Source organism: Microcaecilia unicolor, chromosome 1 (assembly GCF_901765095.1).
Source record: "Microcaecilia unicolor chromosome 1, aMicUni1.1, whole genome shotgun sequence".
In the NCBI taxonomy this organism is placed as follows: domain Eukaryota; kingdom Metazoa; phylum Chordata; class Amphibia; order Gymnophiona; family Siphonopidae; genus Microcaecilia; species Microcaecilia unicolor.
This window is the reverse complement of record NC_044031.1, coordinates 719,183,435-719,206,472: the sequence shown is the minus strand read 5'-3', so window position 1 is coordinate 719,206,472 and position 23,038 is coordinate 719,183,435. Positions and strand designations below refer to the sequence as shown.

At 41.8% G+C, this 23,038-nt stretch overlaps 1 protein-coding gene across 1 annotated transcript in view; it reads left to right on the top strand.

Moving 5' to 3' along the window:
* FBN1 (fibrillin 1) overlaps nucleotides 1-23,038 on the top strand; it is a 415,078-nt gene that overhangs the window by 54,956 nt on the left and 337,084 nt on the right. The window contains exon 5 of the mRNA XM_030189555.1: nucleotides 13,813-13,908. Within this exon, the coding sequence (XP_030045415.1) occupies nucleotides 13,813-13,908 (96 nt within the window). The remainder of the gene's footprint in view (nucleotides 1-13,812; nucleotides 13,909-23,038) is intronic.

The following is a 23,038-nucleotide window of genomic DNA, read 5'->3' as shown; positions in this document are numbered from 1 at the left end:
GGTCAACGTCAGCATCCACTGTGGCTTAGGCATCTTCTCTCCCCCCTCCTCCTCCTCTCTGCGCTCGGATCTTCTTGTCCCCCCCCCCCCCCCCCCCACACCTCCTTATCTCTTTTGTTCCGCCAGTGCTGCGATTCATTTTTTAAAGCAGTGCTGGCACATGTCGACAGGAGCAAGCTGCTTCAGCCAATCCCATGGACATTCCTTCAGCCCTCGGGCAGGACAAGCTGAAGAAGACCCCTGGGATTGGTAGAAGCAGCCTGCTCTTGCTGATGTGTGCCAGCACTGCTTATAAAATATTAATAATCGCAGCAGAAGAAAAAAAAATTGAGGTGTGGATGAGCTGCTCTATGCATGTTGTGGTTCTTATTTGTTGGTAGCATTCATGTAGTTTTGGGGGGGGGCGAGGGGGCATTGCCCCCCAAAATGCTGCTGAGCCAGGTGCCTCCATCCACCCCTTCCCCACATGCCCCAGCATAAATTCCTTTTTCTTTGTCTCTTCTGGCTCCCCCACCTCCCATGACCCATTTCCCTCCCCCCGCCTGTTTCAAACCCATGGCTCCTTCCTGCAGTGGTTCTGAGCAGTAAAAAGAAAAAGAGCTGCTGATACAGAGCATCATGCTGCAACACTCACAGCCAGGCTCTGTCGGCCTGGAACCTTCCCCTGTGACTAACTTCCTGTTTGCCGCGAGGGAGGTTCCGGCAGATCTGTTGCAGCACGCGGCTCTGTACCAGCAGTTCTTTTTAGTGCTTAGAAATGCTGCAGGAAAGGAGCCGTGAGATTGAAGGGAGCGGGCCGGGCTGCAGGGGCCGGGTTGCAGGTTTGAAGTGGGAAGCGTGGATTTCAGGAGCAGGCCATGGAGGTGGGAGAGTCCAAAGAGGTTAGATTGAGAATAGGAGATCTATGAGCTGCTTTATCGTTCTTTATTGTTGGTAACATTTTTATGTGCAGCATACTGATGTACACAGAGGAAGTATTGATTTCATTGGTTAGAATAGTAATTCTGAATTTTAAATCATTGTATCATTTGGAGGGGCTGGTTATAGGGACTCCTGTATTCATCCAGAGATGTTTTCACTTAATAAAGGGCTACCAAAACAGACACCATGTTATGAGAATCAGGTGCTTAACAATGAAAAAAAATAATTAGGGTTGAAACCTGGGAACATTTAACATCTTTTTTTTTCCTGTACCTACATCAAAGAAAAAGATGGCATGTGGAAACTTGATCCTTTTGTTTTTTTTTTGGCTTGCAGGGTATATTATAAAAATGCACTTGCCTATTTTTTATTACTACTATTTCACAGAGAGGTATTGAATAATGAGGGAAGGGCTTCCTTCATGCAGACGTTCTGTCCAGAGTCAGTCTAAATGTGCCAATGTTGCTCAATTCAGCACACTATTAGCTGCCAAGTTCATACAAAGTTAATTATGTTCAATGGAAAATAAATCTGTTGGCTCACGCTGCTTGCTAAGTAAATATTCTATCACTGTTTCCTTGTTGCCACCAATAATTACATATTAAGGGCATTTGCTTTAAACTTTGTTCATTTATCCAGTCCATACTTGCACATGGTTTTGCTTTTTAAACCCAAAGGTGAATCCTAAGGGTGGTTGAATAATTAATATCAATTGTGTTTTTGACTTTATGTATTACATTGTGCTGACTCGTAAGGCAGATGGATTGTAGTTGTAGTACAGGTGGTTGAGATCAACTATACGCTGGCCAATATACAGTGGGGGAAATAAGTATTTGATCCCTTGCTGATTTTGTAAGTTTGCCCACTGACAAAGACATGAGCAGCCCATAATTGAAAGGTAGGTTATTGGTAACAGTGAGAGATAGCACATCACAAATTAAATCCGGAAAATCACATTGTGGAAAGTATATGAATTTATTTGCATTCTGCAGAGGGAAATAAGTATTTAATCCCTCTGGCAAACAAGACCTAATACTTGGTGGCAAAACCCTTGTTGGCAAGCACAGCGGTCAGACGTCTTCTGTAGTTGATGATGAGGTTTGCACCATGTCAGGAGGAATTTTGGTCCACTCCTCTTTGCAGATCATCTCTAAATCATTAAGAGTTCTGGGCTGTCGCTTGGCAACTCGCAGCTTCAGCTCCCTCCATAATTTTTCAATGGGATTAAGGTCTGGTGACTGGCTAGGCCACTCCATGACCCTAATGTGCTTCTTCCTGAGCCACTCCTTTGTTGCCTTGGCTGTATGTTTTGGGTCATTGTCGTGCTGGAAGACCCAGCCACGACCCATTTTAAGGCCCTGGCGGAGGGAAGGAGGTTTGTCACTCAGAATTGTACGGTACATGGCCCCATCCATTCTCCCATTGATGCGGTGAAGTAGTCCTGTGCCCCTTAGCAGAGAGAAACACCCCCAAAACATAACATTTCCACCTCCATGCTTGACAGTGGGGACGGTGTTCTTGGGTCATAGGCAGCATTTCTCTTCCTCCAAACACGGCGAGTTGAGTTCATGCCAAAGAGCTTCAATTTTGTCTCATCTGACCACAGCACCTTCTCCCAATCACTCTCGGCATCATCCAGGTGTTCACTGGCAAACTTCAGACGGGCCGTCACATGTGCCTTCCGGAGCAGGGGGACCTTGCGGGCACTGCAGGATTGCAATCCGTTATGTCGTAATGTGTTACCAATGGTTTTCGTGGTGACAGTGGTCCCAGCTGCCTTGAGATCATTGACAAGTTCCCCCCTTGTAGTTGTAGGCTGATTTCTAACCTTCCTCATGATCAAGGATACCCCACGAGGTGAGATTTTGCGTGGAGCCCCAGATCTTGTCGATTGACAGTCATTTTGTACTTCTTCCATTTTCTTACTATGGCACCAACAGTTGTCTCCTTCTCGCCCAGCGTCTTACTGATGGTTTTGTAGCCCATTCCAGCCTTGTGCAGGTGTATGATCTTGTCCCTGACATCTTAGACAGCTCCTTGCTCTTGGCCATTTTGTAGAGGTTAGAGTCTGACTGATTCACTGAGTCTGTGGACAGGTGTCTTTCATACAGGTGACCATTGCCGACAGCTGTCTGTCATGCAGGTAACGAGTTGATTTGGAGCATCTACCTGGTCTGTAGGGGCCAGATCTCTTACTGGTTGGTGGGGGATCAAATACTTATTTCCCTCTGCAGAATGCAAATAAATTCATATACTTTCCACAATGTGATTTTCCGGATTTAATTTGTGATGTGCTATCTCTCACTGTTACCAATAACCTACCCTTCAATTATGGGCTGCTCATGTCTTTGTCAGTGGGCAAACTTACAAATCAGCAAGGGATCAAATACTTATTTCCCCCACTGTATATGGCCCTAGTGTGGATTCACCCCAGATTTTCCATACTACAGCTCATCAGTTAACCCTTGTGGGGAATAGGCAGACTTTAATCTCCCTACTAACCTTATAATAGATAGGAAATCCCCCTTTAAAATGAGATCTTCCAAAGTTAATGTGGTACTACTCCAGCTGATCACTGACTTTGGCTTAGTGAATGCAAGGAAATTATTACACCCAAAAGAGCTCCACAATATTTCAAATTTCTGATTAGAATACTTGCTGATTTCTAAGTCTTTGATTTCCTCCATAGTGGTGGCAATGATTGAACCAATCCAAATTTCAGGTCATGCCTACATCATACTCACATTAGCATTAACGGCACGAGGGTGAAATAAAACATTTTGGAGGCTTAACTCATTCTGTTGCAAATTGAGATGACTAAAAAGAAAATTAGGACAGGATTGTTGAAGCCAAGTACTTATTTATTTATTTAAAAATTGTATTACTTGCACCAAGATCCTTGGCAGGAAACCTGACTGAACAATTGCCATTTACAGTAATGTGGGTGCCTTTAAGCTACAATAAGGCAAAGATATCACTGGGTATACTGCATATAAAACTAAGAAGCAGGTGCTGGAGCTAGGTCAGCCTGATGCCAAAATCAAGAGCTGGGAGGTTAGATATGTTAGAAGAATGAGGCTTTTTTAAGCCTACAAAAATTAAAGTCCCAATATAATAGGCTACCACGTGAGATGACAGGCACAGTTGTTTTTAAGAAAATGCTAAATGCTACTCTGGCAGGCTGCAGTGGCAGCAGTAGGGGGAGTATTAGCTAATTACCAAAATTCTTGCCATAGGTAAAGGGGATAGACTGTTGTGAAACCTTACCTGAACGTTTTCTGGATTATTATAAGCAGTTATATAGTTCAGAGGTTGACTCAACAGATGAGCAAAGCTGAGAATTCTGCCGAAGTTATCTTACTCTCAGTTGGAGTACACAGAAGTCTCTGGATTAAACAAATCCATATATTTTCAAGAGTGTGTCAGCCATTATGGGAATGAACAAAGAGAAGTCACCTGGGATGGACAGTTTACAGCTAAGTTTTATCCATATTGTGCCTGTTTGAAGAACTCATCCAAGAGTAGCAGGTTAATGGGTCATTTTCAGAAGCTATCCTAGTCTTGACAAATTAGGCAAAGATTACAGGCCAATATCTTTACTTTACTTTAAATGTAAAATATTTGCTAAAATACTAGTTTCTGGTTATCTGCTCTTTTGGCAGAACTGATACGTTCTGCCCAAAATGGTTTCATCAAGGGTACATTTGCGATGCCCCATGCAAAGGTGTTTTGTCATCTAGGCAGCTCAGTGTTGTCATTTGTGTTTCCAAGTTTATTTACTGTTTGATATGCTCTCCATCATCATAGACATCTGAGTGGTTTACAACAAAGGCAGAGAAACCCTTTGATCGGATCAAATAGAAGCTTTTATTTAGGGGTTTGGAATGGTTTGTGCTAGGGAAATATTTTACAAGTGATGCAGGTATTCTATGTGAATCTGGTGTGAAGCTCTCCATTGATAGTGGATTAACTTCAGCCTTCTCCCTAGGCAGGGGTGATTCCCTTCTCCCCTACTTTTTAATCTAGCCTTAGAGCTGCTGCTGATATGACTTAAAAAGAATGATAGATGTCACAGTTTGACATACTGCTGATGATCTTAACATATACAGATGAAGACCTATATTGCAAGCCATCCCAGTCCTTAGAATTATTGGCAATTTTGCTTATTTGGAGGGTTACAAAGTTAAATGAAACAAGACTAACTTCAATTTACACCCCTGTATGGCTATTGTTGTAAGCTGGAAGTGGCATCTTTTCTTTAAACAGTTTGATACAGGTCTTAAATACTTGGAGATCAGTTTGAGAAGACTCTGATATTAATATGGAGCAAATATGCACCAAAGGGCAGGGAGAATTGTCAAAGATGGACTCCTTTACACCGTTCAGGGTGGGGTATCTGGAGTGGAGGAGTAACCTAATGATTAGTGCAGTGGGCTGAGAACTTGGGGAACTAGGCTTGATTCCTACTGCAGCTCCTTGTGTCCCTGGGCAAGTCACTTAACCCTCCATTGCCCAAATATGAAACTTAGGGCCCTGTTTACTAAGGAGCGTTAGCATTTTTAACGCGCCTACAATTAGCGCACGCGCTAACCATGTAGGTGCCTATAGGGATAATTATAGGCATGTTCACGGTTAACGCACGTACATGGTTAATGAGGGTTAAAAACGTTAACACGCCTATAATGCGGCTTAGTAAACAGGGCCCTTAGATTGTGAGCCCACTAAGAATAGAGAAAGCACCTGCATATGATACATGCAAACTGTTTTGGTTGTGCCATAGAAAGGTGGTTTAACAAATCCATTTACCACTTAAAATGACGGTAGCTCCACAAATAAATTATATCCTTAGCAGCTTCCACTGCATTTCTCCCTGCACTTCCTTAGGAAGGTAGTAACATAGTAACATAGTAGATGACGGCAGAAAAGACCTGCATGGTCCATCCAGTCTGCCCAAGATAAACTTATGTGTATACCTTACCTTGATTTGTACCTGTCTTTCTCAGGGCACAGACCGTATAAGTCTGCCCAGCAGTTTTTCCCGCCTCCCATCACCGGCTCTGGCACAGACCATATAAGTCTGCCCTCCCCTATTCTCGCCTCCGAACCACCAACCCCTCTTCCCCCCACCTGCTCTGCCACCCAATTTTAGCTAAGCTTCTGAGGATCCATTCCTTCTGCACAGGATTCCTTTATGCCTATCCCACGCATGTTTGAATTCCGTTACCGTTTTCATCTCCACCACCTCCCGCGGGAGGGCATTCCAAGCATCCACCACCCTCTCCGTGAAAAAATACTTCCTGACATCTTTCCTGAGTCTGCCCCCCTTCAATCTCATTTCATGTCCTCTCATTCTACCATCTTCCCATCTCCGGAAAAGATTCGTTTGCGGATTAATACCTTTCAAATATTTAAACGTCTGTATCATATCACCCCTGTTCCTCCTTTCCTCCAGGGTATACATGTTCAGGTCAGCAAGTCTCTCTTCATACGTCTTGGAACGCAAATCCCATACCATTCTCGTAGCTTTTCTTTGCACCGCTTCCATTTTTTTGACATCCTTCGCAAGATACGGCCTCCAAAACTGAACACAATACTCCAGGTGGGGCCTCACCAACGTCTTATACAGGGGCATTAAAACCTCCTTTCTTCTGCTGGTCACACCTCTCCCTATACAGCCTAGCAATCTTCTCGCTACGGCCACCGCCTTGTCGCACTGTTTCGTCGCCTTCAGGTCCTCAGATACTATCACCCCAAGATCCCTCTCCCCGTCCGTGCCAATCAGACTCTCCCCGCCTAACACTTACGTCTTCCTTGGATTTTTACTCCCTAAGTGCATCACTTTGCATTTCTTCGCATTGAATTTTAATTGCCAAATGTTAGACCATTCTTCTAGCTGTGGAGTTTCTCTAGAAAGCCAAAACCCATGAATTTCATTAAGTAAGTTAAAGTTCCCGAAGGAAAAGGGAAGAGTTAACTTCCCAGATTTCAGTATGCTTTCCAACTCTAACAAACTTGGAAGTTTGGGGGGGGGGGGGGGGTGAAAAAAGAGCATCCACCCGCGTGGCTCTTGGTGGAGAGGAAGTTGGTTTCCCCTTTTTCTCCCTAGTGTACACTCTTCTCCTTTTTTTGAAACTATGGCTGGTACTGTAGGACTTGCAGTGCTCTTTAAAGATCTTGGATGGAGTTCGGACTAATAACTATTCCAGTTCAAGATGTATGATGACTATCTGGGAGAATCACTATTCAGAATAAATACTAAAAATGGCGTGTTGGCTAATTTAAATTTATAAACATATTACAGTTGAAGGACATTGAGAATCGTGGTGTATTTTTGTTTTTATATTAAACTGCCGAGGAGATATCAGCTACCTATGTCTCAATATTATAAGCATGTACAACTTCAGTATTTGATGATGAGGCCTTGGACACGATTATGTTCATCAAGGATTGTTGGGAACTGGGAAGAGAGACTTCTAGAATACACAAGTTTGTAGCCTTAAAGGAGCTAACTAACTTGGTGAGGCAAAGATCGTGAGAATGGCTTATAATAATATTTCTTCTACTATGGTATGAAAATATTATATACTTAAGTAACCAGCAGTCATCTTTAATAGAAAAGAGTTTGCCTTTTGAACATATGCACAAGAATGTTTAACATTTAACTGGCAACTCTGTTTTGATGTTTTGAAATAGCATATATTATAGCTGGGTTTTTGATGTTCAAAGTTTAATTATGTTCATGTGTTCCTGTAGATCAGAAAGGATAATAATTTCTAACCTTTTTAGCAATTTCCTTAGATCTAGGGAATGCTAACAGTGGGCATAATTATTGATAAGCCATGGGTTAATCAGCTGGTATTTATAAGAGGGAGCAGTAACATTATTACAACCTGGAAATGTTAAGAATTACTATCAAAATAGCTTTTCACTTAGCCTACCCAGAAATCAGGTTAAAATGCTCAGTCTTATGCATTATGATTTGAAAGAGAACACGATGGGCTTTTTTTTGTACCCTGCACTTTCCCACTCATGGCAGGCTCAATGTGGCTTAGGTACTTATTTGTACCTGGGGCAATGGAGGGTTAAGTGACTTGCCCAGAGTCACAAGGAGCTGCCTGTGCCTGCAGTGGGAATTGAACCCAGTTCCCCAGGACCAAGGTCCACCACTCTAACCACTAGGCCACTCCACTCCACTTTCAGAGGCTCTTTCTATTTCCATTGTGCCTACTTGTATACCCTACATGCCTGGGTGACAGTCTGGTTTACTGGACAGGAGGACTTAAGGGAAGCTCCCCTAAGACTTGTGGAGGATTAGCCTAATGGTTAGTGCAGCGAGCTTTGATCCTGTGGAACTGGGTTCAATTCATACTGCAGTTTCTTGTGATTCTGGGCAAGTCACTTAACCCTCCATTGCCCCAGGTACAAAATAGTACCTGTTTATAATATATAAAACTGCTTTGATTGTAACCACAGAAAGGCAGTATATCAAGTCCCATCCCCTTTCCCTTCCTTGTCTTCAGCATCATTGCTTGGCAAGCAGGGGTCTTTGCCATCCACTTCTGGGCCTGAGCACATCAACCTCCCCCCCCCCCCCCCACACTCTTTGTAATCTCTCCCAAAGTGTTTCACCACCGTATCCTAAAAAACCACCCAGACAACTTTCTGTTGCTTGCCTCTGTGGACTTATATGGAGTCCTGGGTTTTGTGATCTTCAGTGTTAGCTTAAAAGATCCCCATCAAGCCAAGCGCAACCAAAAGAAATCATAAGATGCTTCAAGACATTTGGTGATAATAACTGTTACGTCATGACAGGTATTTCCTTCAAGTACAATAATGTTCTGTGAGGTCATAGTTTAAATATTGACAATTTTGTGGTTGTAAGATTATGTATAAGTTGGTGTGGTAGCCATGTGAATCCACTCTAAAGGTAATAAATAGAAACCCCCCAAAAAGAAGAAGATAAAACGATAACTTTTTTTATTGGACTAACAATACATTTTTTAAACTAGCTTTTATTTATTTATGCATTCTTGTATCCCACTCTTATCCAAAAACAAGTTTCAGTTCAAAGTGGCTTACAGTATACAGTAAAGTTACAGTAGTGTTTTACATTTGTGACTTAAAGAGGTCATTTGTAGCTTATATGATTAGTTGTAGAATTTTTTGAAGAGGTATGTTTTCAGTTCTTTTCTGAACTGGAGATAGCTAGTGATACTTCTTGTGGCTTTTGGTATTGAGTTCCACCATTTGGATCCTGGATAACTGTATGCTATGTTTCTGCAGTTAGGTAGGTGGAGTAGCAGATAGCTTCTGGTTTCTGGGTTTGCATTTCTTGGAGATAGCTTGATCATGTCTTGCATAAGTTGCATTTATGCAGACACCATTCCAAACAATCTCTTGAAAATGAGAGTTCTAGCTTTGTAAAGTAGTCTTGCCTTGATTGGCAGCCAGTGTAGTGGTTTGAATCAAATTTGTCTACTCCACAGAAAAAGTCATCTTTCTAGACAGTTTCTATTAATAATGGCTATATACAAACATCTACATACAGCAGACCAACTAATAGATGCAGCTACCTCCACAACTCCAATTTCCACTCTTCACATACAAAAAAGTCTGTTATACACAGGCAAGCCACATGATACCATCATATGTGCTATGACCCAAGAGACAAGAGAAACACCTCAAAATCCTGACTGAATCTTCAATCAAAAAGCCTACAACCCCAAAACAATCTCCAAGAAGATTGCCTCTTTCCTTAAAACACCAAGAAACCACAGAGAGAGTCCCCCTTGTAGTGACATACAATCCAGAGCTGAGATTTACTGAAAGAGAGAGTCCCCTCTCCACCAATGCTGGCCTTTCAATAATCACCCAATCAGAAGCAATAATTAGTGAAAAACAAACTCCCAACATATGCTCAAAAAGAAGGGAATAGCAGACATCCTTGCAACATATTAAGCTGCAGACTGTGCTAACATATATCACGGGACCCCACAGTTACTCACATGGGAAAAATACTGAACATGGGGTGATCCTACTCATGCTCTTCTTCGAACGTAGTATATTTCTTTCAGTGCAAATAAATGTGAAGAAGGATGCTATGCTGGAGACAGGTCAGATGCTAAAGACAAGACTCAACTTACACAGGCACCACATTACTGTGCTGGATTACTGGGTGTCTTCTTGCCCCGATTCTGCATCTCCACCTACTTGATCACTCTATCACACCTTCATCTTCCTTTCACTACCTAGGGGTAACAATGGACTCTCATCTTTCTTTTCAGGATCAGATCAGATCTGTATTGAAGAAAGGCTTTAGGTCTCTCTATTTGATTAGGTTTCTATGTAATGTCCTCAAAGGTGGAGGAGTGGCCTAGTGGTTAGGGTGGTGGACTTTGGTCCTGAGGAACTGAGTTTGATTCCCACTTCAGGCACAGGCAGCTCCTTGTGACTCTGGGCAAGTCACTTAACCCTCCATTGCCCCATGTAAGCCGCATTGAGGCTGCCATGAGTGGGAAAGTGTGGGGTACAAATGTAACAAAAAAAAATTTCCAGTACTGCATTCTCTGGTACATGTGCTTCTATTCTCTAGACTTGATTATTGTAACATAGTATATGTTGGGCTACCTTCATCTCAACTTAAAAGGTTATAAACCTTGCAGAATTCTGTAGTTCAATTACTTTTCAAAGCTAGGAAATCTGATCATGTCAAACCTCTGTTGATTAAATTGCATTGGCTCTGATTCCGATCCTTATTTCATCAAAGAATTTGATGTCTAGTTCATAAAGCTTATTATAGAGGCTCCCCACCTTACCTGGCATCCTTAACTATTCCCTACACCCCTCACTGTGTACTGAGATCCCTACACTCACATAGGTTAGTCCTTCCTAACCCCAAACAAGCTCATTATGAGACAATGCACCACCCAGCTTTTTATTTCATTGCCCCTCAACTTTGGAATGATCTTCCTCCTGCCATCCATAGGGAGAGACTTGCTGACCTGAACATGTATACCTTGGTGGAAAGGAGAAACAGGGGTGACATGATATAGACGTTCAAATATTTGAAAGGTATTATTCCGCAAAAGAACCTTTTCTGGATACTGGAAAGTGGTAGAACTAGAGGACATGAATTGAGGTTGAAGGGGGGCAGACTCAGGAGTATTTTTTCATGGAAAGGGTGGTAGATACATGGAATGCTCTCCCGCGGGAGGTGGTGGAGATGAAAACAGTAATGGAATTCAAACATGAGTGGGATAAACACAAAGGAATCCTGTTTAGAATGAATGGATCTATGGAAACTTAGCGGTGATTGAGTGTAAATTTTAAGGGGCTTCGATGTTAGCTTCAGAACTTTTAGTACAAGAACAGTGCTTGGCAGACTTCTACGGTCTGTGCCCTGAGAAAGGCAAGGACAAATCGAACTCGGGTATACATATAAAGTATCACATACCATGTAAAATGAGTTTATCTTGTTGGGCAGACTGGATGGACAATTCAGATCTTTATCTGCCGTCATTTACTATGCTACTATGTTAAAGTTTCATTGAAAACTCATTTTTTTTGAGTTGGCCTTTATTGTTCAGACGGTGATCTGTAGCAGTTGATGGGTGCCGAGGTTGGGGTTCCAGGTATAATGTTTTCTTGGATGTAATTGTGCCTCTTGGTTGTGATTGTGCCTCTCCTGTCTTTTACTGCAGTTCCTTTTAATTTTATTGAGTTGTTTTACTGTGTTCACTGCTGTGTTCTGTGTGACAGTCAAGGTGGTATATCAAGATTTTAATAAACTAATCCACATTAAACACCACAAAGCTAGCCAGGGTGACACCTCACTGGGAGAGCACTTTATAAGACCAGAGCACTGCATCAATAACTTTATGGTGAGAATACTAAAAGGAAATTTCTAGACAATCCAGGAACGTAAGATCTTTGAAGTTAAAATGATGAAATATTTTGACACCCACCAGAAAGGACTTAACAAAGATCTGGGTTTCCTATCATATTATAAACCATAAAATTATACTGTTTTGTCACCCTCTGATCACCCATCCATTTCTCTTTTCTTCTCAAACCCCCTCCCCCCCCAATCTCTACCTTTCCCTGTAAGACATTCACTGGAATGGTTTTATATTTCACTTATACATTCTGATTTTTGTCTTTGCTCATTTCTGACCTGAAGAAGGTATTATTAGTAATTATAAGACAAGGGATGGTAAATAAGACCAAGAATACTACAATGCCTCTGTATCACTCCATGGCATGACCTCACCTTGAGTATTGCATTCAATTCTGGACTCAGTATCTGAAAAAAGATATAGTGGAATTAGAAAAGGTTCAAAGAAGAACAACCAAAATGGTAAAGGGGATGGAACTCCTCTTATATAAGGAAAGGCTAAAGATGTTAGGGCTCTTCAGCTTGGAAGAGAGATGGCTGAGGGGAGATATGACTTAGGTCTACAAAATCCTGAGTGACAGAACGAGTAGAAGTGAATCGAATTTTTGCTCTTTCAAAAAGTACAGAGACTAAGGGACACTCAATGAAGTTATATGGAAATACTTTTAAAACGAATGGGAGGAAATATTTTTTCACTCAATGAATTGTTAAGCTCTGGAACTCATTGCCAGAGGATGTAGTAACAGCGGTTAGTATATCTGGGTTTAAAAAAGGTTTGGACAAGTCCCTGGAGGGAAAGTCCACAGTCTACTTTTGAGATAGATATGGGAAGCCACTGCTTGCCCTGGGATTGGTAACATGGAATGTTGCTACTAATTGGGTTTCTGCCAGGTACTTGTGACCTGGATTGGCCATTGTTGGAGGCAGGATACTGGGTTAGATGGACCATTGGTCTGACCCAGTATGGCTATTCTTATGTTTGCCTTTGAAAAATAGACAAAAAAATGTATTGTTAGTCCAATAAAAAGAACTATGTAATAAGAGTAAAATATCGATCATTAAGGAATGGTTTATAATGCTAGTTGCCTTGCTGTGCTGAATGTTCGTTCGCTGAGCAAAATCTACTATAATGGGCCTGATCATTTCTGCCCTGAGAGCAGCATGAATGCAGAAAATCTTTGGGGTTCCAGTACATGAAAAGCACATGTCAAATCAGGAATGTTCCCAAAAAAGGAAGAATGTATCTTGTGTTTAACTTGAAAGAGGAATGCATAGCTCAGTATAGAAGCTACTGTTAATTTTTTATCTGCAATAAAGTTCAAAAGCATTTAAGTAGCTGGGGCTACTCATGTGGGAATGGAAATTAGTTTTTGGAAAGGCTTGCTCTAATTGAAATCAGTTTGTGGTTTTGAGTTCCTATCCTGCTTGATGGGTGATATCATTTCCTGTGCTTTCCCTAAACCCTTCTGTTCTCCTAAGATTGAATGCAGGGACCTTGGACTATACTTATTAGTGACTCTCTACCTTTTTCCTTGACTTGCTTAGGAAGTTATCCAAAACCCCACCAGCGCGTCTTCCATGGTGTGGTTTTGCAGATAAATTCCTCTTATTAAAAGGAGCAGGAGGAAATTGGTCCCCTACCTCCCTCCCCCCAAAAAAGCATCAATATTCATTTACTTTCACTGTTTGGAACACTATTCATTATGTTATATTACAACAAGCATTTAACTCTCCAGTATCATGGGTTTCAGACCAGCAGTTCATGTGTTCCCATATGGTTTTCAGACTCTTACCAAAAAGCTTTGAATATAGACTGTACTTTGCATTCTAAAATGTCTATATTTAAGCATGCTTTTAACTTGTAATTTTGCTTTTCTTAATGGTTCAGATGAATTGCGACACAGCACTGGTTTTCTTTTTCTTCTGCACTGCTTGGACAGCATGATTGTAGACCAGCGAGCTAAGCTCTTACATAGTGCTTTTCTCATTCTTTCCAGTACAGCACTGCAACGTCAGATGTATGAATGGAGGTTCCTGCAGTGATGACCAATGTATATGTCAGAAGGGATACACAGGAAAGCAGTGCGGGCAGCGTAAGTCTCTTGTCTTTCCTAGGGAGCGTTTCAAACATATGCAGTCTCTGTATCAGTGTATTATGCCTTAAATTAGTGTATCACTAACACATAGAGATGCAGACACTGATGCTGAATGTATTTGACATTTCCATATTTGCTTTAATAGCATTGGTCAAACTGAATTCATTGTATACCAAAGTGAATGTAAATCACATTTTACACTGACTTCCTTGCAGTTCTGAATGAGGTATACATCTGTTAATGCACTTTAGGGAAATAAACATAAGAACATGAGTGTTGCCATATTGGGACAGACCAAAGGTCCATCAAGCCCAGTGTCCTGTTTCCAACAGTGGCCAATCCAGGTCACAGGTACCTGGCAAGATCCCAGAACAGTAAAGCAGATTTCATGCTGCTTATCCTAGAAATAAGCAGTGGATTTCCCCAAGTCTTTCTAGGATAAGCAGCATGAAATCTGTTTTACTGTTCTGGGATCTTGCCAGGTATTTGTGACCTGGATTGGCCACTGTTGGAAACAGGACATAAGTACATAAGTAATGCCACACTGGGAAAGGACCAAGGGTCCATCAAGCCCAGCATCCTGTCCATGACAGCGGCCAATCCAGGCCAAGGGCACCTGGCAAGCTTCCCAGGACACTGGACTTGATGGACCTTCGGTCTGTCCCAATATGGCAACGCTCATGTTCTTACGTTTATTTCCCTAAAGTGCATTAACAGATGTATACCTCATTCAGAACTGCAAGGAAGTCAGTGTAAAATGTGATTTACATTCACTTTGGTATACAATGAATTCAGTTTGACCAATGCTATTAAAGCAAATATGAAAATGGCAAATACATTCATCATCAGTGTCTGTATCTCTATGTGTGGGCACAGCTCCGTACTGTGAAATATGAATAGCAGCACAGCACAAAGTAGACCAACCAGTATAAGAGTATACAATTTGTTAAATCAAGCACCCGACATGGCCACATTTCGCCTTAAAGTTGAGTCAGGGGTTAGACCTACTATACAAACAATAAAATCAATTTTTAAAAATGCAAATCGTAAGCCACATTGAGCCTGCAAAGAGGTGGGATACAAATGTAATAATAATATAAAATAAAATATTAAAATCAAACGTGACGCATAAAAGCAGCACTAATAACATGCATTAAAAACAATTACAAATGTAGCATGCAATAACCAATTGTAATCTCAAAAGAAATATCATAGAATCATAATATAGTTAAAAAAACAAGCATAAAAAAGACATTACAATGTTTATAAACAGTGTATCATCAAATGAACAAATAACAGCGATTCAGTAGTTATAACTACCATTGTATCAGTCAAGTGCAAGAGCAAGAGAGCAACAATAAGTGCAAAATAGTGCTCCATAGTGAACATCAAAGAGGACTCCAAGCATGCGCGCAAGGGAGGGGGAAGCAGGGCATGCTGCACAGCAGTGAATATCACCGCAGGAAAGATTCTGCTGGTGGGGCTTAGGGAGTCCTGCCAGCCAAACCAGTAGACTTTTGGGGCCCAAACCTAAATGGGGGGGCAGGCCCCCAAGGTCCCCCGTGGCTATGCCAGTGCATGAAACCCAAGATCCTTAAAAACCACAGAAAAGACTAAAACACAGAGGTTCCAAATGTGATAAAAATACTCACAGAACAGCAGACACTCCTAAAAAGCAGCAGCACTTCTTCTCCACAGGTAGAAGCAGCAAATATGCCATACCACAGATAGAAGGCTAGCTTTTAAGCCTCCTGCAGAGGTGAAAGGTCACAGACCAAAATGTTTTAAAATAAATTAAAATCTGCTTCAAGGAGTGGAGGAGCACCTTAATGGTTAGTTCAGTGGACTGAGATCCTAGGGACCTGGGTTCGGTTTCCACTGTAGCTCCTTATGATCCTGGGCAAGTCACTTAACCCTCCATTGCCCCTGGTACCATAAATGTAGACTGTAAACCCGCTAGGGACAGAGGAAGTACCTGCATATAGGACTAGATTCTAGATATCACACCTAAAAATTCAGCACCAAAATGAAATTCACCTAAGCGCATTCTATAAAGTACACCTTTATTTAGGCCTGACTTGCCCCTTCAACTCCAAGCTGCTCCGCTCTTCCTCCGTCCCTGACAGCCTGCCAAGGACACAGCAAACACCATGCAGATCACTGTGTTCCTTGAGCTCTGTGTATTTCAAAATTCAAATTCAAGCCTCATTGTGGGGCTCCAATAGCGTTCTCTCTCCATAATTGCATGCCTCAGGGCAGGGTTCCAGTAGGAGAGAAGGTGAGGGAAATGAGTCATGCTGCTGAGTGAGCAGCAGGCTCCAGCCAGGTCCATGGCCAGTTTATATATAGACTCAAAGGCAGAAGGTCATCAGCTGATTCAGCAGCACACTGCCGATGGACTTGAAGAAGAGGAAGCAGCTGATGCGAGGAGCGAGTACATGGTCAGCAGCAGCGCTGGAGGAGGAGAGGAGTGAGGATGGAGGCGGCATGAGCTGAGCAGTGAGCACAGCACCAGTGGAGAGAAGACAGCAAGAGCTGAGCTGTGGCCCTGGAGGAGAGAGGAGGCAGCAGGAGCTGAGCATCTGTGGCCATGGAGGAGGCAGCAGGAACTGAGTATCTGTGGCCATGGAGGAGGTAGCAGGAGCTGAGCTGTGGCACCAGACACAGAGGAGAGGAGGCAGTGAGCAGTGAGTCCTGACCCGCAGAAGCAGAAGAGAACTGCAGAGAGATGAGTCAGTTGACTACATTTAGTTTTTATAAACACGGGCAGTGGTAGGAACTGGGAAGTGGTTTTCTTTCTCTTTAATAGCTGGCTGTTTGTATCAGAGTGCAGCTAAAGCATACCTCCTTCTGTCTTTTCAGGGTTTTTAATGTCTTGCAATTTATTGATTAAAGAGAAATGGTTTTCTACAAGATACTTTATAGGTTCAGGGCTCAGTGTCCTGCTCTCTGTCACATTGTTATGTTGACATTGTACTGAATTTACATGTTTAGTTAACCAATTTTAGTTTGGAAACTTCTGTTTATTGTATTTTTTTGTCCTTTCTAAGCTTCAGTATATTATTCTGGATCTGAATTCTTTGATAGATTATAGTCACTTTACATAGATATTTACTGTGGTTTTTTGGTGTCAAGTGTTGACCTATTTTGGGGCTATTTTTTGGCATGAATCGGGCTAGAACATTTTTTTTTACTTCTGGCTACAATGGAAAGAGAAAAGGCTGGCCCTGCTGCACCAAACCCAACCCAACCCCTCTACCATGGTCTGGCATTTTCCTTAGTACAGTAGGAAATGCATTTTAAATTTTTATTTATCCTGTGTTGTATTGTTTTACAGAGACTGACTCGGTACTTCAGTCCTGTGCAATTTTGTTATGGCAATGGAAAAGAAAGCCGACATTCAGAAACTTATTGTTTTAAACAGCAACTGCGTTTCATTTACGAAAAATAGGGTAAGAGTGATGTATGGAATTTCTTTAAATCAGTAATGGTGATTGCCAAAGAAATGCCTTTTATGCTTTGCTTGAGATGCAAGACAATTCTCTCTTGGAGGTCACATGATGGGACCCAATGGCTTATGGGCTCACAAGGACTATTGTGCAAACCGTACGCCAGCAACAAAGATTACAGCTATACCAGGTTTTTCTCTGTTAAGTAATATCAACAAAGTACCTGCAAACAAAGTGGCAAACATTATGGTTGCTATGTGCCGGAGAAGGTAGTGATGGCAGCTGGCCTTGCTGATTTTAAAGGGGGTCTGGACAGATTCCTGAAGGAAAAGTCCATTGATCGTTATTAAATTTTAGGTTTTTGCCAGGTTCTTGGGGCCTGGATTGGCCGCTGTTGGAGATAGAGTGCTGGGCTTGATGGACCTTTGGTCGTTTCCCAGCGTGGCAGTGCTTATATACTTATGTACTTATGTGTTTTTCTATTGTTGAAGTGGTTGGATTCAGGAATTTAGCATCAAAATTCATCTTCATTGGTACTAAATGTGGGAATGTTGACCTGGACTAAGTCATACCCTGTAGGTCAACTGTCTCTCGTCATCTTGATGGTGTTGTGGAGGAAGAGAAGATTGCAAGCTACCTTTAGTGCCACAGTTCGGAGTGACAACTGACCTCTGGACACACTAACAATGCAACCACAGCTAGATAACTGTGACTGTACAGTACATTGATAACTGGCAAACTGAATCGTGTATCTTGGCTATTTGATTACTGGATGAAAATCACACCTCGGAAATTGTAAAACTGACAATGAAGCTGAGTCTTTACGAGATTTGTGTACAATGTCAAGACAATGTGTTCACTACAGATAATGCCAAGAATATGAAGGCTGCCTTTTGAGAAAACACATGGATTGGATATTCATGTCGCATGGACTGCAGCAGCCAAATTCGTATGGTACTGGTTTGCGACCTGAGGTAGCCCAACTTATTGATACCTCAAAAGAACTAGTGACATTGTCAAAACAAAAATTAACAATCAGCTGGTTGCAACACTTAAACAATATGTAGTAACACAATTGAACAGTGTACTGTTAACAGTGGCATCAAATTTTTCACATACACTGAGCGCTGAACCAGGTTTTAATAGAAATTTGGCTGGTATCAATGAAGACTTGTTGGACGATGTCATTCAAGTTTTGGAACCAGTTGAAGTGGCCACAAAATGCCTCTCTGAGTCTCTACTGACTAAAGCTGTTCATTGCATTTGGTGTTACCTACCAAAATAAAGCTGCAAAAACACTTCACTGAAAAGGCTTCTGACAGTAGTAGTAAATTTGCATAGTAAAGTTTCATTTTGCCGACATAGATGTTCTTGGACCACCAGTGGAGGGTGGTCATATTTAGCCCACCTGTTATGTAGGTGGATTACAATAAAAACATACATAATTAAAATAACAATTAACATTACAAACAACACATGTAGCTCAGTCTCTCCTTTCTCCTTACTTTGTTTTGTTTTTCATTTAGAAAGGATGTAGAGGGTTACCTGGTCCCTCAGGCACTCCAAACAGGGCAGGTGCTTAAGTGGCTTCTGTTTCCTGTGTGTTCCTGAATTACTCCTAGAACATTCTTATGATCACCTAGGGTAACCAGGTATAAATTATGTAGCTTTTTCTGGATCTATATGGCTAGGGCTTTATACTGGAAGGGGCTCCTCCCTCATGTGCATGATCAGAGGCTGGGGAATCACAAGAAACCAAAGCCAGTTATTCAAGAGTGGTACAGGGTTTTATGCGAGGGAGTGGGGGGGGGGGGGGAGGGGTTCCTCCTAAATCACTTCCCTACATCTGTTTATAATATACAGCCATTAGGTTGTCCTTCCTTTTGAAAGAAACTAGAAATTCTAATGATTGTGTAAGGCTCTGCTCATCAACTACTGATGTCAGACATAAGGTAAAATTATACTGCTTAAAGAAGAGGGTCTGGAAGTCTCTGCAGGCACCCACACTGCAGGATTCCTGTGGCCCTACACACTGATTTGAAAAAAAAAAAGGAAAAATCTGCACATATACCGAACATCCAAAGTGTTTACAATCCAGTCTATGATAAGCAGAAGGAGATTAAGTAACTTGCTGAAGGTTATCCACTGAAAGAAGGTGGGGAAATCAAGTCAGGACTAACAGGCTCATAGTTTGAGCTCTAACGTTTCAGTATAGTACTATGTTAGTTTCCACATGTGAAGCCCAAATTTGCACAGGATGGATAGCTAGAAAAAAAGGATGTCCAAGTTGGAAAGTTAAGAATTAGCAAGGTGTTTTACAAAAGACCTTCTGAACATGGAGCCTTCTGTACAATAATTATAAGGCTGTTGGTAATGCAGGCTGGCATACACTGCCATAGCAGCTGTTTTATAAAGAAACAAATTCAAAAAAGAGTAACATCATTCAGGGTTCTCCACGTTTAAATGCTGGCACTTACATTTATGTAAATACCAGCATTTACACATGTAAGTGGCTAACTCATGCTATTTTGGCACAGCTTCCATTTTATGCAATGAGACCTAGTTTATAATAACTGGGGTTAACAGTAAAATAATACTTCTTAATGGTAGCCCACATTGATAACTTTCCCCCTTAATTACAGAAAAAGAAATGTCTCTAGACATCAAAATCACTGCTATATGTAATGAAAATGAGCCACGCATAGGGCAATCAAGTCATTGTGACATCACTGATGAGGTTGGCTGTTAGGTCTTGCTGGAATGAGGCATTATGACATCACAATATCAGCTCTGCTTACCAGAGACAAACTCTTCACACTAAGGGGGGAAACTACCAACGTGGGCTGCCATTAAGATGTGTTATTTTACCACTAACTCGTGCCATTTTAGCACAGATCCCATTTTATGCAGTGAGATCTTGGGATCAATATTCAGCTGGTGGCAGTCAGCAGGTTTTTGGCTGCTGCCAGTCTTATCAGTGGCTTAGCTAGTTGGGCCGCTAGGAGAGCGACTGCTCTCCCAAACGGACTTCTGACGGCGATGACACCTATTTTTTAAGTGGTCCTGCCGGTCTTTCGCGCTTGTGCAGTCTGCTCTCCGCTCCCCCCAGTGTCTCAACCTGGCTACACTTCTGAGTCTTATGCCTAGATATTCAATGTTGTGCCACATCCAATCACCAGCACTGAATATCCGGGAATGTGCAGGTGGCTGTCACTTATCCGATTAAGTGCGATATTCAGCACTTAACTGCATCAGTTAAATCGGACAAAGATAGGACGATTTTATGCGGTCCTATTTGTCCAATTAACATGAGATTAAGACTTCTAAGATTGCCTATTTACATGTGTAAATGCCATACAAGCCTTTTAAAATGACTTCCAAAACTGGCCTTAGTTCAGACCTCAGAGGACAGAGATGAACTCCCAGTGCCACAGGCAAAATATCCCCAGATGTTTATCCATGTGTGTTGTGCAACCCATTCCAGTCTGGATGCTAAAATATTTTTTAGGTTTATATTATATAACCATCCTAGGGGCCCTTATACGAACTGGTGGTGGTAAGCCCAATGCAGGCTTACCGCTCGCTAAAAGGGAAGTACCGCCAGGCTACCTTAGTAGCCCAGTAGTAATTCCCAGCCCCAGCGCGCGCCATTTCTGGTGCTTCAAAAATATTTCAATTTTTGTAGCACCAGTGTGCACCCGGCAATAATCAGGCAGTGCCGCGTGCTGCCCGGTTACCATCGGGTTAGCACAGGTCCCTTACTGCCACGTCAATGGGTGGCGGTAAGTGCTCCTCCCTGAAATGGCTGCACTGCCACATGGCTATTTCTTTAAAAAAAGGGAAACCTGCCTTTTACCCGCTGTGGTAAAAGGGTGCCTCAGTGTGCATTGAAAACACATGTCAACGCCAGTGCAGGACCCCTTTTGTCGCAGCTTTGTAAAAGAAACCCCTAAAGATTAATTTTCAAAGCCATTTACTACTGATGTATCTGTCTCAGAGTGCCTAAAAAGTGTGTGCAGGATTCCTAATGTAAAAAGATGTTCATTTCAGCATATTTGGGCGAGGAAAATAAGATTTGTACATGACATTTTCAAAAGTACTTTTACTATTTTACCATTCTTAGCCATCTGCACAGAAGAGCAGGTGCAAACAATATTGCAGCTTTCATTGATGTACTTTTATTGGAATTTTCAAAGGGATGATGCCAAGATACACATCAAGATTCAGGAAAAGTACGTGCATTAAAACTCAGGACGGAGAACTACACACATCCATATTCTATTCTGTTCTTGACATTTATATCCAGTGCATTTTTTGTAGCAAAAAAGGTGCCGGTACTCAAATGCTAGGCCACCCTTCAGGGGTGGGGTGATCACTGAGGGACGCACCCTACAATAGCCAGGCCCCCTGCAACCACTCACAGAATCCATGATAAGGCAAAATTGGTGCCTGAGCTCTTTCATTAAAACTTGGGGACCATGGGTCAATTTTAGCAGATAATGGAAAAGGTGCCGGTACTCAGTACCCCCCAAGTACCCCCTCAAAAAAAGCCCTGTTTATATTCTGCTTCTATCATTAGAGAATCTAAGTGGGTTACAAAAAATGAAGTACAAAACCAAAAAAGTACAGCAAGTTTTCAATGCTTTACGAAACAGAAAATAACAAGAAAGAGTACGAATTTGCTCTGGAAGTGAAGGCCAGTATTCGAAAGGTTTGTTGGCATAACTTTGAGAATTTCCTGGACCGATATTGGCCTTTCAAAATTCCCTCCTACTGACTGGATACATTATTTTCAGGACAATTTGTTGGTCAGACACAATTTATTTGGTTAAGCAAAGGTGACGCTGTGGGTATTCAAGGGATGAGGCTTTAGTTTCATTGGACAGTTCCAAATATCAGTGCCATCAGATTAAACAACTGAATAAACTGGGCCACTGGAACAACTCACGTAAAGTTATATAGATATGTTTATCCAGAGAACTTTAATTGATTATATTCAGTAGTTAGATTAATGTGGTTAGGAAAGGTAGTTACTAATGTGTTAAGGGAATAACACAGGAGTTTTGTCATTTAATATGTGTTAAATGGCAAAATTGGGCATTGTTTGAAAAGTGGTAGACTTGTGGTACTACAGCTAAGAGCCGAGCACAAATTTGCCATTCGGCATGCGGCTTTTGAATACTGACCCAATGTTTTTTACTTGCTTTTAATTTTTGTTGGAGGAGTGGAGTTGGGTGGGAGGTGGTAATATATTTCAGAATTGTTCAATGTGTCCTGAGGACCCACAAAGCCAGTCAGGTTTTCCGGATAATTGGAATAAATTTCCACTTGATGCAAACCCAATGTATATACATCTCTCTCATGCACAGGTAGATCCATAGCAGTCCTAAAAGTTATTTAGATAGTGACATCATTCAGTCTGTTGTCCGGGTAACTTAGCACAGATAGAAGGCTGAGTTATCCATATAAGCTATCGAAACGGCAGACAGAATATTGCCATTATCTGGCGCTGCCTGCCTTGTCCTAATATTCACACCAGCCAGCGGCTGGATAGTGCCACTGGATTGACCATTGCAGCTGGTGTTAAAAAAAAACAAAACACATCGATCTTGGTGGCTGAATAATGACCTACTTGTAATTAAAACCCGATTTTTATTTGTTTGCAGTCCCATCCTTTC